Source organism: Talaromyces proteolyticus, assembly GCF_021365285.1.
Source record: "Talaromyces proteolyticus strain PMI_201 chromosome Unknown BGW36scaffold_3, whole genome shotgun sequence".
NCBI classification, from domain to species: domain Eukaryota; kingdom Fungi; phylum Ascomycota; class Eurotiomycetes; order Eurotiales; family Trichocomaceae; genus Talaromyces; species Talaromyces proteolyticus.
This window is the reverse complement of record NW_025764279.1, coordinates 1,378,141-1,395,214: the sequence shown is the minus strand read 5'-3', so window position 1 is coordinate 1,395,214 and position 17,074 is coordinate 1,378,141. Positions and strand designations below refer to the sequence as shown.

At 46.8% G+C, this 17,074-nt stretch overlaps 6 protein-coding genes across 6 annotated transcripts; 3 read left to right on the top strand and 3 right to left on the bottom strand.

Moving 5' to 3' along the window:
* Window positions 1-135: 135 nt before the first annotated feature.
* On the bottom strand, window positions 136-2,400 carry BGW36DRAFT_314699 (alpha-galactosidase). The gene is made up of 7 exons (XM_046212539.1): window positions 2,003-2,400; window positions 1,807-1,939; window positions 1,607-1,747; window positions 1,450-1,539; window positions 1,089-1,397; window positions 845-1,029; window positions 136-778 (listed from the first exon to the last, which is right to left on the bottom strand). The coding sequence occupies exons 1-7, from the start codon at window positions 2,078-2,080 to the stop codon at window positions 374-376; spliced, it is 1,341 nt and encodes a 446-aa protein (XP_046075372.1). The 5' UTR covers window positions 2,081-2,400; the 3' UTR covers window positions 136-373.
* Window positions 2,401-4,971: 2,571 nt separating this feature from the next.
* On the bottom strand, window positions 4,972-6,324 carry BGW36DRAFT_356140 (putative eukaryotic translation initiation factor eIF-4A subunit; the record flags this gene model as incomplete). Its single annotated transcript, XM_046213734.1, has 4 exons — window positions 4,972-4,991; window positions 5,048-5,941; window positions 5,989-6,243; window positions 6,294-6,324. 4 exons carry the CDS (start codon window positions 6,322-6,324, stop codon window positions 4,972-4,974), a joined length of 1,200 nt encoding a protein of 399 aa, XP_046075371.1.
* Window positions 6,325-6,557: 233 nt separating this feature from the next.
* Window positions 6,558-8,280, top strand: BGW36DRAFT_290954 (putative splicing factor 3a subunit 3; the record flags this gene model as incomplete). Its single annotated transcript, XM_046210807.1, has 2 exons — window positions 6,558-6,647; window positions 6,700-8,280. 2 exons carry the CDS (start codon window positions 6,558-6,560, stop codon window positions 8,278-8,280), a joined length of 1,671 nt encoding a protein of 556 aa, XP_046075370.1.
* A 330-nt stretch (window positions 8,281-8,610) lies between these two features.
* Window positions 8,611-12,058, top strand: BGW36DRAFT_356138 (uncharacterized protein; the record flags this gene model as incomplete). The annotated part of the gene is made up of 2 exons (XM_046213733.1): window positions 8,611-9,761; window positions 9,814-12,058. The coding sequence occupies 2 exons, from the start codon at window positions 8,611-8,613 to the stop codon at window positions 12,056-12,058; spliced, it is 3,396 nt and encodes a 1,131-aa protein (XP_046075369.1).
* A 533-nt stretch (window positions 12,059-12,591) lies between these two features.
* On the bottom strand, window positions 12,592-14,772 carry BGW36DRAFT_424287 (putative 20S cyclosome subunit; the record flags this gene model as incomplete). The annotated part of the gene is made up of 4 exons (XM_046219943.1): window positions 12,592-13,613; window positions 13,663-13,846; window positions 13,898-14,612; window positions 14,669-14,772. The coding sequence occupies 4 exons, from the start codon at window positions 14,770-14,772 to the stop codon at window positions 12,592-12,594; spliced, it is 2,025 nt and encodes a 674-aa protein (XP_046075368.1).
* A 945-nt stretch (window positions 14,773-15,717) lies between these two features.
* BGW36DRAFT_394757 (farnesyl-pyrophosphate synthetase) lies at window positions 15,718-16,825 on the top strand (the record flags this gene model as incomplete). Its single annotated transcript, XM_046217949.1, has 2 exons — window positions 15,718-15,837; window positions 15,902-16,825. The coding sequence occupies 2 exons, from the start codon at window positions 15,718-15,720 to the stop codon at window positions 16,823-16,825; spliced, it is 1,044 nt and encodes a 347-aa protein (XP_046075367.1).
* Window positions 16,826-17,074: the final 249 nt, after the last annotated feature.

Genomic DNA, 17,074 nt, shown 5'->3' with positions numbered 1-17,074 from the left:
TATTTATTTATAGATATTCTTATATACAGTAGGTTGACAAAAGGTTTGAATATAGCACCACAAAAGTGGATGAGGTATAGGAGCCCCTCCCCATACCAATATTAAAAGTATTTCAACTTTTTTTTTCATTATCTACAGGCGGGCCCCCCAAGAAGTCTAAATTTAAGCTGATGTAGATTGGTGTAAATTGTAGATGAAAGACAGAAACCCTCAACACTATATGCAAATTTTTGTGGCCCGGATACTCAAAGGACCATGATAGATATGCCTTCCATATCGTCCAGGATGCAAGTTGGCATTGTCGACCATATTATCACACGTCTACATGAACCAATCATCATTACTTGATGCCAAGTGCAACCTATGGACCCAGCTAACACTTCCCTTTAATCTTCAGCACCGCAACATCATGTGGCTGCAAATCAACGCTATACTGATCTTTCACGCAGCCCAAATCCTTACCCGTCCAGATATCCTCGACCTGGTATCCCCGCTGCGTTTTATGCGCATGTCGCTGTTGCTGCTTCAGCTGTGGCACCTCGCTCCACGACGCCGTCCTGGTGGCATTCACATCCTCTGAATTGAAAAGAAGCACCAGATTCCAGCCATACGATGTAGACCCCGACCAGTACTCTGGAGGGTGCACCGGATCCCACGTTCCGTTGCTGTACCCGGCTTTGTATGGGTATGCTGGCTTGCCATGCACCGGGTCTTGGTTGAAGGCAACCAGATCTGCGTTTTTCAGAATTTCGAGATGTGTCTCGGGGAGGGAGTCCAACTGTACACCGGTTAGCATACATCATTCATCCAATAGTACGGCCATCTTGAGGAAGGGGGTATGTACAGCCGTTCCGATGATAAGTGGCGATTTCATGATCGCCCAAAGAGCAAAGTGTGCGCGATTCTCTTCAATTGTCAGGTTGCCATTGCCGACTTCGAGCATGTCGGGATCATTGTGGCCCCAGAAATCAACGCTAGACAGCTCGTGGGCGTTGAGGTTTGCAATGGCGGTGATACGCGGCCATGTTGCTATAACAAGATGTATTGTCAGACTAGAGATAAGGATTAGAGGAGATGTTCTATCTCACCGTTGATATCGCCGGACATGCGCCATGAGTTGCCGGTTCCATTGCCCCACGAGACGACATCGGCCTGTCCCCATTCACACATAGAGAACAGAATCACTTGCTGGTCTTCTACGGCAGCTAGGGCGTCCCGCATGATGTTGTACCGCTTAGCAGTGTTGGACTTGCTCCAGTCGTAGCCCGCTGGAGCTGGGTTCTGCAGGCCGGGGCATGTGCCGTTAGGGTTTACCCCAGGGAAGTCGCTGTCTGCGGTGCAGGCGGTGTATTCATCTGTCCAGTTGGATGGGACATAGCAATTGTCGTACTTCAGATCTTTCCACCTTGTTAGTCACAGCTTCTGGTATGGGCGTGGCAAGGTACGTACAGTCAATGCCCCAGTCAGCGAATGTCTGGGCATCCAACGATTCGTGGCCAATACTGGCCGGGTATCCAGCACATGTCTCTGTCCCGGCACCTGCGTTGCATGAGTTTGCCTGTCTTGTATATACATGTACCAACTGATATATGCAACTGTTACTCACTGCTATAGATGCCGATCTTCAGCCCAAGATTATGGATCTTTTGCGCTGTACCATTGATTCCACTTGGAAACTTTTCCGAGTCCGGTATGATGCGGTCAGTGACATTATCACGCCCACCCTTGACAGACCAGCAGTCGTCGACTGAGATGACAATTAGAAATCCCCGGCTGATAAAATCTTCGATGGACAAGAGAGCATACTGTTAACATATTCATAGCCTAGGTCCTTCAGCCCTGTCGAAACGATCTCGTTGGCAGCCGTCATTAGTTTGGTCTCACTGACATCGCAACCGAACGCATTCCACGAGTTCCAGCCTAGAGCTGGCAGTCGTCCCTATTCAAATGCCAGTGCGATTAGTGCGAGCTCTTACGGCTAGTACTACAGGTTTCGTCCTACCACATTGTCAGGCAGTGTCAGGGCCTTTGCGCCTTCTAAAGACAGCAGCAAAGCTGCCGCAATGGAAGACCGGATCATCGTACAATTAAAGCAGATACCAGAAGCCGTTACAAGCGAGAGATCTTGAAGATTATGCGAAAACCATGACCAGGGGATCTACCAGTCTATTTATACATGCCCATCAACACCGATCTCATAAACCACGCTGCAGAGTACGTCAATACCGACGTGCCTAGGTGGATCACCTCAAAACATCTGGAGAATCACCGGCGGGGGCCAAGGTTGAGCGAGTAACACGAGGAAAGAATTATGAATTATTGAATTATTCCCAAACGAATCAAGAGCATCGCGAAGAATGTAACTCTACCACGTCTAGACGCTGCATAAGTCTAGCCCCGTTTTTCCAGGAATGAGAAACTACCACATGCGCTATGGACAAAATAGTCACGGAGAAGCTATTTTTTGTACCACATCAGATGCGGGGAAATAAGCAAGTGCCAATTAAGCTCGACTCAATTATCCACCCTGAATATTATTTATTATTATTTCCCCTCAATCATCGTCAACAATAACTCTCCCGAGTCTCCACAGCCCGAGTCTCCACAGAGGAGAATAGTAAATAGCCACTTCATTTATTATTTGTTATTACTCTCACACCTCGCCGGCCTTTTTCCGCGCCTTCGCTTGGCTTCTTGTGATCGACATTGTGGCTGTCTGTGTACTTATTCCACGCTGCACGAACCCCAAGGATCATTGTGATTACTAGCACTGCAGACACTGTGCTTAGTACACCGTTACGTACGTCCTAAACGGGTCCCGGTGAATAAACCGGTTAATTCTGGGACTTGATTTTCCTTTTCCATCCTTCTGGCCTTGTACTAACTCTTTGGATACCGTTGGTTGTTTGTTTGCGTGCGTGTCGATCACAACTATAACTCGCCGATTTTGGTATATTTATCCGTCCTACAGCAACTCACCCAGTAACTTGAATCACAACATAGTTAGTTTATTAACCGTATTCCTTTTAGCTATCTTTCTGCACTTCCTGAGGATCCGAGATATGTGACAAATATGGCATTGTATTAATTCCACATATGTAGATGTCGTACGCCGATCCGTCTACTATTTGTATAGTTCAATTATCAATGTTTTTCTTCTTCTAATATACAGTAGGGTGACGAATGTTTGAATATAACACCACAAAAGAGGATGAGGTCCCTCCTATATCAATACTAATGATATTTCAACCTTTTGCATTATTTACAGTTGCCCATAAAAAGCTTGAATAAATCTGGATTGTTTCCGGATCCACGAGTGAACGCGGGAATCCCGCTTGTCATTCCACGACATAGCCACTATGGATGATTCCGCCAGGCGAGAGGGAATGGGAACGGGCGTATATACCAATAACCCCTAGAATTTGATCCAAATTCTAATGCTTTGCCTGCTTTCTGAATAATCTCCTAACATAAGGACTCGTTGGAGAAGCCTCAGCCCATTTTAGGCTCTTCTTACTACAAAAAAAACTGATATAGTCTATATACCTTTAACGGAATACACTAGAGACCGAACGAAACAGGTTAGACAACATTGAATGCTCCGTGGACTATTAACCAGCCCCTACGGAATCCGGGTCCCAACGTTCCCCTTCCGGTTCCAAAGGTTGCAAAGCATGCCTTTGCTAGTTTCAAATAATAACTCCTCAGGTTCGTCAGCGTCCACCAAGTACATACAGGCTAAGGCGTCCGGACTTTTAGCTGAGGCTGAAAATGTTGATCCAAACGCTGGCAAAATCTACTTGGGATGTGGATTCCGGATGTCCTACAAGACCCTATGCTCTGGTGTCAAGATGTTTGCGAACAAGACGGAAGATTCGTTCGATTGCATCTGCGGAGGTGAACATCATATCACCATTTCAAATTTCGAGAAACTGACTACGGATCTCAAGGAACCGACTATTAAATCCGAGCCTGTCAGCAACGATAAACGAACTTCTCAACGACATCCTCAATGAGAAGACAACCGAGAAACCGAACCAGCTTCTCGACAGTATCGGAGTCACCACCGCTAGTCCCACCTAATCACTTCTGGCTCTTCAATTATTCTTGCTCTTGTTCTTCGGCTATTCTAGGCGCGACATTCTAATTATTCAAGAACAATAAGACTTCATACTTTATGATATAGAATTAGCTTATAGGATGATAGGATCAGCGACCAGCGATACCGCTGAGACCATCCGGATGCACCATATACTTGGCCAGGACTGTTCGGGATCATCGCCATTGTCTCGATTTCCATCACCTTTTTATCTCATCGGCTAAGGACGAAGTTCAATAATCCATACTCTTTACCCGTGTTACTCGCTCGTTTACGCACTCTGCCGCGCGAGTTATGACATCGGTGTTAATCACCATGTATAAATAGACTGGTAGGTAACTGTGACGGTACTGGCAACCCTTACTATATTTGTGAGTAGTGGGGAGGATTCACCATCCTCAATATTCTGGTCTTTTGGCGGCAGCAGCTTAGTGAGCGAATACTCCCACTTACAGGGTTGTGACAGATACCTTAGTCATAGCATTCGCATAATCTTCAATTTTCTCGTGGTGTGCTATCAATTGTAATTCAAGTAGAGGCATAGATATGAAACATCATTCTCCTGTGGGTATAACTAGTTCCTTTCATTCCTCACTGTCTGGTATTCATATTTAATAATCCAATCTGGTGTATCATAGACTATTGTTGCATATAGAACGGTAATGCGTTAGTCCATATCCAGACTCTTATTATATGTGATGGTACTTACCATTTTGTCGACATTCCCATTTCCTCCACAATTTGCATGGCTGTTCCTTTTAATTCCCCAGGCGCCAATATTCAGAGCTAAATTTCCAGTATGATAAACCAATTCACCCAGTTTCTCCTTCAAATGATACATAGTCGTTTAGAAAATTCGGGATCAACACCGATTACGACAGGAGATCGGCAACTGTTACGTCAACGTTAGTTTCTGGACAAGAAGACAAACAGATTTCAAATGCATACCGTTCATTGGCATCTCATCAATTTGAGTCGAGTAGTACAACTCAATGTCACGCAAAATGCGCACATCCTCGCTTGTCACGAAGTTGATCGCAACACCCTTCCTACCAAATCGACCACTTCGACCAATCCTATGGATATAGTTTTCACGATTGCTGGGAAGGTCGTAGTTGATAACCAATGAAACCTGCTGCACATCGATACCACGGGCCCAGACGTCTGTCGAAATTAAAACACGGGAGTTACCCTGTCTAAAATCTTGCATAATGCTGTCTCGTTCTTTTTGAGGCATCTCTCCGTGCATGCTGGAAACAGTGAAGTTGGCTTCACGCATTTTGTCGGTGAGCCAGTCAACCTTTCGGCGGGTGTTGCAAAAGATAACGGCTTGTGTAATAGTCAAGGTATCGTAGAGATCGCAGAGGGTATCGAACTTCCACTCCTCCTTTTCCACGGCAATGAAATATTGCTTGAGACCTTCCAGAGTCAATTCGTCACGCTTGACTAGAATGCGTACTGGGTCGGTCATAAACTTCGTAGTCATGTCCAAGACATCGTAAGGCAGGGTAGCGGAAACGACTACCACCTGAGTAGCAGGCGGTAGGTAGCGGTATACATCATAGATCTGCTCACGGAAACCGCGGTTCAACAGCTCATCCGCTTCGTCAAGGACCAGCATTTTGATGTTGCGGGTTCGTAGGTGACGGCGTCGAATCATATCCGCAACTCGTCCAGGCGTGCCTGAAACTACATGTTGGCCGTATTCAAGCTTTCTGATATCCTCTCCAACATTGGTTCCTCCAATACAAGCATGGCATTGAACATTCATATAGTCGCCGAGGGCCATAACGACGGACTGGATCTGAGTTGCGAGTTCACGGGTGGGAGACAAAACCAAAGCTAGATTCTATAAGCAATAAAACTAGATTATGGAGTGTTGAGCATACCTTGAGTCTCGCGCACAGCGGTATCGATCACCTGAAGAATACTGATCGAAAATGTCGCCGTCTTACCAGTACCAGATTGCGCCTGAGCAATGGTGTCGCGACCTTTGCATATCTGGACAATGGCACGCGATTGAACTGCAGAGGGCGACTCATACCCATAAGCATAGATACCTCGAAGGAGATTTTCCTTCAGGTGCATATCCTCAAAGGTAGGAGCCACGGTCACCTCCTTTGAGGTCGTGAACTCCATCCGATCTAGGTCGAGTCAGCTTCGCATTTGGAATGCACAATTGAAATACCCTCACCATCCGTGCGCCTATCAATTCCTTCAGCCATGATGAATTTCTGGTGCTATTTCAATTCAGAAAACAGAAAGACAAGGAAGTGTTCGAGCTTCAAACTCTTTCAGTGCTGGCGGTTGCGGCGATTTTTACCATGCTTGGCCCGAGCGTTTTTGCACGTGACCGTATTGCAAAAAGCTCTAGCTTCAATGCGGAAGCTGACTTTACGGCCGCGAATGCCACCTGCAAAATATATTCTTTTAGAAAGACGCTCATACACCAGTCGCCATGCTTCTGGAGGACCAACGATTCATCCACGAGGACTTGGAGCGGTTAGAGCAGGGGGTCGCTGACAGAGTCATTGACGAACCACGAAATGTACGTGAATCCTTTGAAGAGCAAGACTGCGTTTCACTAACCTCATCTACAGATACGAGAAAGATTAGCACGGGATCACCAAATCGCCGGGTTCCTCGACCGGATTGAAGAACAGTCAAAAAGACTAGTGGACATCTACAAGGATGCGGAAGGCATTCGTGCCCAAGAAATCCAATCAATCGCCACCGGTGACGCATTTGAAGAATTCTACAAGCGACTCGATGAAATCAAGGACTTCCACAAGCGATACCCTAATGAGCCTGTAGAGAACTTGGAGCGCGCATACAAACGAAAATACCCCGTAGAGGGCGAACATTTCGTATTGGAAACGGAGTCTATGTTCACGGGAGAAGAAGCTTATGGACAATTCTTTGACTTGACGCAACTCCATGAGGAGTACCTCAACATTCCGGGTGTTAAGCGGCTTACTTATATTCAGTATATTGACCAGTTTGATGTTTTCACGCCGCCTCAACTTACTCTTAAGCGCACGTCGAAGTTGTCGGACAAGTATTTTAAATACGTTGGGGAGCTGGCGAGCTACCTAGAAGGGTTTATGAAACGTGTGCGTCCTCTGGAGAACCTTGACAAACTTTTCGCATCTTTCGACGAGGAATTCAATAAACAATGGGCATCAAACGAGGTCCCGGGATGGGGTACTGAGGTGGCGAATGGGGCTGATGGCCCGAAGACACAAGGCACGGGAGAAGGAATCTGGTGTTCAGACTGCGAAAAGGAATTCAAGAATGAGAATGTCTACAAGAATCATCTCACGGGTAAAAAACACATCAAAGCTGCAGAAGCGAAGAAAGCCAATGGTGCATCCGCGGCACCTGAACAGAATCAAGGCAGTGCTATCAGAGATCCATCTTTAAAATCTCTCAAAGAAAAGGCAGTCGCAGAACGCGAACATCGAATCCGATCGTTGGCCAAAGCGCTAGACTCAGAACGACAAGCAACTCGTGTCAACGTAGAGAGAAAGCAGGGCATGACAGAGCGCGAACGACAAATGGAAATTGAAGCTCTAATGGCAGATGTTGAAACTCCATTCGGAGGGCCAGGTCGTGAGGAAGAATCAGACGGGGAAGGAGATGAACGAATTTACAACCCACTCAAGCTGCCTTTGGCATGGGATGGAAAGCCCATTCCGTACTGGCTCTACAAACTGCATGGTCTTGGTGTAGAGTACCCATGTGAAGTTTGCGGTAACTTCGTTTACATGGGCCGACGTGCTTTTGACAAGCACTTTTCAGAGGCACGACACATCTACGGCCTAAAGTGCCTGGGAATAACACAGCAAACCAACCTTTTCCGTGAAATTGTCAAGATTGAAGATGCCATCAGACTATGGGAGAAGCTGGAACAAGACCGAAAAGTTGACAAAGACTCCCGAGACAATGTTGTACAGATGGAGGATGCCGAAGGAAACGTAATGCCGGAAAGGATCTACCACGAGTACGTCCCCAAACATGTTTCCCTTTACTTCCTTCAAATACTAACGTTTGTGCAGTCTTCAAAAGCAGGGCATCTTGTAATTCGGCAGGCTTGCTTGTCAGCATTACTAGGACAATTGCGGTGTTCAGGCGCTAGATTCAGTGTATATCATATAGGCCCCGGTGGTTCTGGTGGGTAGAAACAAAGTTATCTCATTTGAATGACAGGCGTTACTCAATCTGACAACCTCGCACTAGCCAAATATAAATGTAGACAAGTCAAACCAGCCCTGGAACAACAATTTGAAGTAGGCATAGGTCACGTGTTTTCGCGATCCATGGACACGACGCGGGCCCAGCCCTAAGTCGGCTACCGCGTGGGACGGTGCCCTTGTTTGATCAGACTCTCTCCTAGCCGTTCCTCTACTGTAAAGGTCCCTTTGCTCCTCCCAAACAGTCTCAAGTCTGAATCATGCTGTCCTGTGCCTCCAGATGCGACTTCAATCGGATATACGGGACTGCAGTGGAGGATGGGATTCAAGTTCGTCTACCTCTGTGACCTGCTCTCAAGTTTAGAACGCAACCGCCACCTCAAAGCAGCAAGTTCGGCGAGGTCCCAGAATACGGATTTCCACATACTCTCGAATTGGTGTTTGAATCACTCAAAACGTATTCATGATAAGGATACGGATTTAGGTGCCTTGCTATCATGTCTCTTTCCTGAGAAACGCCCAGACAGGGTGTACGGGTTTCAAAGCGCTGCCCTGGCCCGAATCATCGCCCGGTGCTTGTATTTGGGAATCTCACGAATAAAGGATCTTGACAAATGGCGAGTACAAGGAGAGGGTGACCTGGGACAGTGTGTCGAGAATGTGATGAGACAAGCGGAAAACCAGATCATTCCCGGCCAGGAGGTCACTATAGAAGAAATCGATGCTGTGCTGGATGATATCTCGTCTCGCTGCCGATTCTCTGGTCCTAGCGTCCGAAAAAGACATGCTGCCGCTGCCGTTGACGAAATCCTGGGACCTTTATACCGAAAGTTGGGTAGTCGAGATTCAAAGTGGTTGACTCGGCTGATCCTAAAGTCGTACCATCCCGTTAAAATACCAATGGATGCTGCTCTCAAAAATATACATTTTCTTCTACCACAGCTACTGCTTTTTCAAAATTCGTTTGAGGCAGCGGTTTATCTGCTTAAATCAACGCCTCTCAAATACTTCCCCCGTAATCCGCCAGTGGATTCACGTCAATTACTGAATGAGAAGGCTATACAGCATCTGGTACCACAACCTGGAGTCAAAGTTGGTCGTCCAGACTATTATAAAGCTAGAAGTATTAAACACTGCTGTAGCATAATTTCAAGGAGAAGGATGAGTTTGGAAAGAAAGTATGATGGTGAATATTGTCAAATACACATTGATATGACAAGGGGAGCAGATTGTATCCAGATCTTCTCTAAGAGTGGCAAGGATTCAACGGCCGATAGAGCTGCTATTCATCATACCATAAAGCAATCTCTAAGACTGAGTGAAAAGGGCTGCAAAATCTCTCACCGCTGCATTCTAGAAGGCGAATTACTTGTATGGAGCGACAAGGATGGAAAAATTCTTGACTTCAATAAATTACGGAAGTTTATCATGCGCTCTGGAACATTTATCGGAACCGAATATGATTCCCAGTGAGTTTCTGCCGTACACAGTTGTTCGATGACGTGTACTAATAAAAGCTAGGCCGAAACCGTACGAGCACCTGATGATAGTATTTTTTGACATCCTGCTATTAGATTCTGATGTCTGTCTAAGCAAGCCTCACAGAATGAGGCGACTTATGCTAAAGGAAACGGTCAACCCGATCCCTGGGCGTGCGGGCATTTCTGAACAGGAAATTATTGATTTCTCTCGGTCTGATGCCTCACGCCGCCTGCAGATCGCCTTTTCAAAGTGTATTGCTGAAAGATGGGAAGGCTATGTCTTAAAAGGGTGTGATGAGCCTTATTTTGCTATTCTCTCGCCGGGAAGAGATCACGGTTTCTGTCGTTGGATCAAGCTGAAGAAAGACTACATCCCTGGATTAGGAGATACGGCCGATTTATCTTTGATTGGAGCTCGTTACGAATCAAAGGACGCTCAGTATTTATCTAATATTCGTAATCTTTCATGGACGCACTTCTATATCGGCTGTTTGGAGAACAAACATGCTGTCATTCAATCCAGTGCTCGAGCTCGGTACCGTGTTGTTGATATTATTGGAAGACACAGCCTTTGTGCTAGTGATATGCAGCTTCTCAATAAATATGGGAAGTTTATTGCTTGCGATGTCGAATCTAACATGATGTTTGACATTCATAGCATTCACAACTCCTTGCCAGAGATGGATATAGCATTCAAAACTCCCTTCATAGTGGAGTTGCTTGGCAGTGGATTCGAAAGGCCCAGCAATGCACAGTACTATACTCTCCGTTTCCCTCGAGTGTTGAAAATCCATTGGGATCGAACATACGAAGATGCAGTTTCATTCTCTGAACTGCAAGATCTGGCAGAGAAAGCTCGATCTGTTCCAACACAAATGATATCGGAGGAGAGCTCACTCTGGTATGAAAAGGTTGAGGCAACACATGGAAGAAGTGAATACATAGTTGAGAAATCACAAACCAGCACATCTTCTGTTTCTATATCCATTGGCACACCAACCCCACTGGGTAAGCAAAGCACATTGACGTCAACAACCTTGACACCGCCCACATCAAAGGAGACTGAGGAGGGGTCCTCACACAGTAAAAAAGCGTTTGCCAACACCAAAAATTTTCACACAAATTTTTATTCTGTGTTACAATCATCCATCACTAAGCGAAGTGCTCCTTCAACTCTCCTTGCTTCTCAAGCCTCTCTAAAGCGTCGCAAAGCACTGAAGCCCTCTCCTGCAATGGATAGAGTTGAAGAGGAGTCACTAGTACTCCATCAATCTCTTCGAGCTAGAGGGAGTCCAGTTCCCATATTTCGATTTCCTGGTGAGGAATTCTGTACAATGTCTTCTTCTCAGTCTCACCAGGCTCGCGGCCAAGTGGCAGACAAGGAAGCATTGAAAGAAAACTCAAATCCCTCCCCAAAACAACCGCCAGCCTCTGTCCAACCAGATATTGTCGATGTATCTAAGAACGGTCCTTTGGTGAATTGTCCTACCAAGTTGGCTGCATCTTTGCCTCTTCTCATGGCAACTCCTGACAAGGAAAATACAAATGAGGAAAGCCTGGGCCAAGTCGAGAATCACCTAATGGTTACAGACGCAATCCCTATTACTCGCATTCTGCCAGCTTATCTCGAATCCCCACTTTTGACGATTCCTATGTACTGTGGCGACTTCGGGTTCGTGGAATCACTCTTTCGGGCGGCCCCCCGTGATTTCACCTTTTCTATGGCACACTTTGTACATTCATTGGGAACGCCCTTGACACGCGAAAATCTACGTGCCTCAAACCCATCTGCGGTGGATAGCAATATAGCTCTGGGCATTGCCATTATCAACAAGCGAGACCCAGCCAACACTCTCGCCGCGCAGCTGTACAATATCGGGAATCTCGTGGCTGCATCCTTGCAAAATGAATCCATCGGCTTCCCGACTCGCGGCAAAATCTTTTTCCTTGACCGTAACATTCTTACCGCAGAAAATGGGGTTCACGATGAGACGTTGTTGTTGAACGACTGGTGGGCTGTGTATGGTACCATGTATTACTACGCTACCATCTCCTGGGGCTTTGGCATGGATTTAGACCAGTTCTCTCAGCGTGTTGACGAAGCGTGTGAACTTGGCGCCCAGGCCGTTTGGTATGATTTACGGCGAACTACCACTGTCATCAACCTCTATGAACCTAGTGATGTGGAAATCATTGGTGAATTTGTTTCCATTGACCCTGTCGTTCACATCCGTGGGGACTACTTTCATTCGCCAGGTAGGTTCACACGATCTTTATCCGATTGATCAGTCCTAATTAGTTGATATCTTTAGCCAATAACATGCATTCCTCCTCAGCCTTCATTTGATCTGACCAGATGAAATCATCATGTTCTCACCGCTCCAAGCCCGCTAGTCTTTTGCTTTGATTTTAAACGGCACATGAACAAAAGTTGGAACTCTCTGGTCTGGATAGAAGCCTTTCAGGCCTTGGGTTTCCAAATCATTCCTTTATCTTGTATCCAACGTTCAACGGAGGGCGCACCAGTTTTTTTCTTTCCCCTTCAGTGCGTGCGAAGTTGCAAGTGCAATATGATTTGGGATGCAGAAGGACGACAGGATGGATGGTCGTCGATACAGATATTTTTAAAGCCCCAAGAGTTTTCATATCACAGCTTCATCAGGATGTAATTGTACAGTCCAAATTTCAATGAACAATCCCCTTTATATTTTCTTTGTTTCAACAACTAAATGTATTTCTAGTGGCTCGCTTTGAAACCCTTCTCATATCATTCAACGCCAATTATGCTATCATAAGTAAAGTTTGGGAAATTAAGTCATCAAGCCACACCCCTTTCCCTTCTAGCCCTGACATCTCGCATCAAAGCTTTTGCTTCTTCGACTTCAATTCCATCTTGACACAGCTCACCAGCCAGTTGATCTGCTCGATCGAGGTCATCATGTCGCAGGGCCCATCGAGCCAGCCACAAACGCGCCTTTGACGTCGTGACCGTAACACCTGTCCCTCCCACAGCCTCTGTATCTTCATCATCGGCACGCCGACGAGATAAACCAGCCCCGTCGTCGGAGTTTCTATCATCTACGTCATCATCAGAGTCCGGGTCTGGACGGTCTACTTCCCCTGTCTCCTGTCGCAGCGTTAGCTCCATGTAGGCTGCAGCTTCTTCCTCGTCACCTAGTCGTTCGTAGAGAGTGGCGATTTGGTGGAGAGTGTCAGGATCGAGAATCTTGCGGCCTACTGGATGTGAGGAATCCATGCTGTCCGATGCTTGTTCATAGTAAGCACCGGCGACTAGCGCGCGTTTCATGGCTTTGATACTGTGTTGGAAACGGTCTAGCTTGGAGTAGCATGTGCCCACTGCCAGCCACATTTTTGGATCGTAGGGCCGCAGAGCAGCGGCACGCTGATAGTAGAATAGCGAGTATATAGGCATGTCGAGAACTTCGTATGCTTGGCCCAAGCCGTACCATGCACGGTAGTCTTTCCGGTTCACGTCAACAGCGCGACGGTAGGATTCGATTGCCGCGTGTGTGTTCTTCATTTCAATGTATTCGTGGCCCATAAGGGTCCAGGCGGATAAGAAGCTTCGGTCAAGTGTGAGAGCGCGGCGGAAATACATGACTGCCTTTTCATGTTCGGATTTGAGAGAGTAGTAGTTTCCAACCACACAGCAGGTCTCTGGTCGGAACTTGTCTGTTGCTGTGGCCAACTGCGCGACGAAGGCAAGCTGGGGTCTCGCACCCATTACATAGAGGATATTTGAATAATGATCTAGACTGTCTAGCCGATGCGGTGAATCGACGAGAATCTCTGAAAATATGGATGAAGCTTCTTCAAATTCTTCAAGATATCAGCTGACCATAAGGATCTCATGGAAGTATAGAATTACCTCGTGAATGATAGTACAGCAGAGCTCGCTCTGTCTTCAAGAATGAACTAGTTGGGAAAATAGTCTCCAGTCCACTGAGTGTTTGATGAGTCTCCTCGTTGGCTTGGTACAGTTCCTGGCTGCAGTGTACTTGGAATATAAAAGACATGATATTCTGAGGGAGCTCTTCTGCGACTTGTTTCAACTATGTCTTGATTAGTACGTTAATTGCACAGAGTGGAGAGCGAAGACTTACATCGTCAATACTCGGTAACAAATCATTCAACTCCTGCCAGGCACCCCAGTGGAATGGAAATAGATGTACGCTTTGTATCAGCCATTTCTTTGCCTCCTCTTCGTTTTTGCCTTTGAGTAAAATCACAGCATACAGATACTCTAGCCAGCCTTGACCTCGGCCTCGCAAACCCAGCTCATTTCGTTCCGCAAACCACCCTTCCAGGCCTCGTGCCAAGTCCGGCAATTCGCGATTGACAGTCATACCTCCATCTGCCGGGCCTAATACCATCTCCGTCTCTTCATCTCTTCGCTTTTCTCCAGCCAGGTATTTGGCATACAAGGCCAGAAACAGGGACTTTTGACTGAGTTTCGGGTAGGGGTTTTGTGTTGGCACCTGCCCACCTCTGGAGCTAGGCCTAAGTGGAGTTTTGCTCTTCCCTTTTTGAGGGGTCAATGAAGTTCGACTTTTTACATTGGGAGACACGTTGGAAAGCGGGACGGGCGGTATGGTAGGTGGGAGGAACACAGCGGCACATCGATCATACTCTCGAGTGTCAAAATATGATTTGGCAAGAAGATATTTGTGAGATTCTTGTGACTCAAGGATAGCTTCGGCGGGATCTAGCTGGCGCGTAAAAGGGTTCGTATTCGGCAGGGAATCTGCATCCATTGGCGATTCGGTGTCGGTATCATTCCCATCAATGGCAACGAGGGAGTCTAGCATTTCCGCGGCCCTGTTGGCAGTCGCTTAGCTCTATCCAATCCATAAGACGTACCCATTGCTACATACCATTTCGCGGACTGGTATAGACAGCGCTCCGAGCACTTAATAACGGCATCTTCGAGCCGGAATCGAAGCTCTTTTATGCTATCTTCTGTTAATGTCATAGCCATCTTGACGGTAATTTAGCCGGAAGCTCCGCGCCAGGTCAAAGAAAAGATGCAATCGTTCTAAAGTAGAGAGGGCGATATGCGACTTCAATTCCAACTGTATATCCTAGCAAATATCTGGTGGGGTAACGAAAGTCTCGAACGAATCTGCAAGCCCTGCCGGACAATGAACGCGTTTCAAGAGAAGCAGGCATCTGCGTGATCGAATGGAGTTCAGGGCGATATAAGGAACACGCCTGCGAGCGGTTTCTCAACCGTGTCGAGCTGTTTAATGCTGCCGGCGTCGACTGTTGACATACACAGCATGGAACAAACACTGCAAACACAAAATAAATCACCACAGAGCCCACATGCACTAAGCCCAAAGAGGGCAACCACAGTAGATGCCAAGACTAGATCTAATGGTCATTCACGCTGCGTTACACTGCTCAAAAATTAGAGTCAATCACTGTAGACGATTCGTAATGCGCATTCAGGAGTCAGTGTCACCGTCTGGACGAGGCAGCGAGAAACTGACTTGAGAGATTATGTCGCTGATGGTGCCGCGGCGGTTTACTTGGATATATCCCACGTCAGCAAGCTTCAAGAGTATTTTTCTTCCTTTAAGCACTCTTTGTCCTCTAAATACAGAGACAGTAGCAACTATTATTATTATTATTTCGACTAGTGAACGCTCAACTATGTCGCACTCTGGGACTATGGGGGCTCACCGCCTCCAGCTGCCAAATCAGGGAACGGCCAGAAAAGCCTGCAGGCCGTAAAGGGGTTCGCTCCCGCAATATTAACGTCCATCTCCGAAGAGGAGCTATCTCCCCTCTCCAATTTTCACATTCATAATTCCAGCTGCTCGCCTCCATTTTGCATTCTGGAAAGTCATCAATTGCAAACTCCCAGTTGCCAGTCTACTCCTCCTCCAACCAGTTCCACTTCTTCTGCTCTGTGATCGACATGGCAACCCGCATCTCGCGCCCTGAATTTGAGGGGCATGTAGCCCCCCTCATTCAAGACATTCTTGACACAACTACGCAGTATAATCTTCCTGAAAATGCCAGGCAATGGTTTGAAGCAGTATGTGTCTCCCCTAATTCTTTGCATAATTGGTCCTTTGACTGAACATACCATTCTTTTCTAGTCTCTCAAAGCCAACATTGTCGGCGGTAAAATGAATCGCGGAATGTCTGTGCCGGACACTGCCTCTATCCTGCTTGGTCGGCCGTTGACGGAGGAAGAATTGAAGCACCTGGCTTTGCTGGGCTGGTTCACTGAGCTTCTCCAAGCTTTTTTCCTTGTGAGCGACGACATCATGGACGGCTCAATAACGCGTCGCGGACAACCCTGCTGGTATCGCCAGGAGGGCGTCGGTATGATTGCCATTAACGACGCCTTTTTGCTCGAAGCCTCAATCTACAACATCCTGAAAAAGTACTTCCGATCACACCCCTCCTACCTCGACTTGATCGAGCTGTTCCACGACACCACCTACCAGACCGAATTGGGACAGCTATGCGATCTGATCACTGCCCCAGAAGACAAGGTTGACTTGGACAACTTTTCCATGGAAAAGTACATCTTTATTGTCAAATACAAAACCGCTTACTACAGCTTCTACCTCCCCGTTGCGCTTGCTCTGCACTATCTTCAGCTCGCTACTCCCCACAACTTGAAACAATCCGAAGACATCCTCATCCCGCTAGGCGAATACTTCCAAATCCAGGACGACTACCTCGATGCATTTGGATCTCCAGAGACTATCGGTAAAATTGGCACTGATATTCAAGATAACAAATGCTCCTGGCTTGTCAACCAGGCATTGACGATGGTGACCCCCGAGCAGCGCAAGCTCCTTAACGAGGCATACGGACGCAAGGACAGCGCGCTAGAAGCCAAGGTCAAGGCTCTCTATAACGAGCTCAAGCTCGAACAGCACTACCTGAAATTTGAGGAGAAGCGTGTTGGCGAGTTGCGCGAGAAGATTTCGGCTGTTGATGAGTCGGAGGGTCTGAAAAAGGAGGTGTTCACGGCTTTCCTAGACAAGATCTACAAGCGCACCAAATAGACCTGGAAACCAGGATCAATAAGTGGCCACTTTGTCAAGGTCGGGGTGAACGGTCATCAGTCGCGAAGTCACTGCTATCTTCTGACACAACCCCTTTTGTAGATGTTTATTAATCTTCCTTACCTCTTCTAATTCGGATACCCATACATTTCAAAAGACTCACAAGTTCCCCATAGAATATGCACATATTACTTGTCCCTGCTGAGGAAACAACTGTCATACTCCTCACTCTAACAGTCATCCTACGGG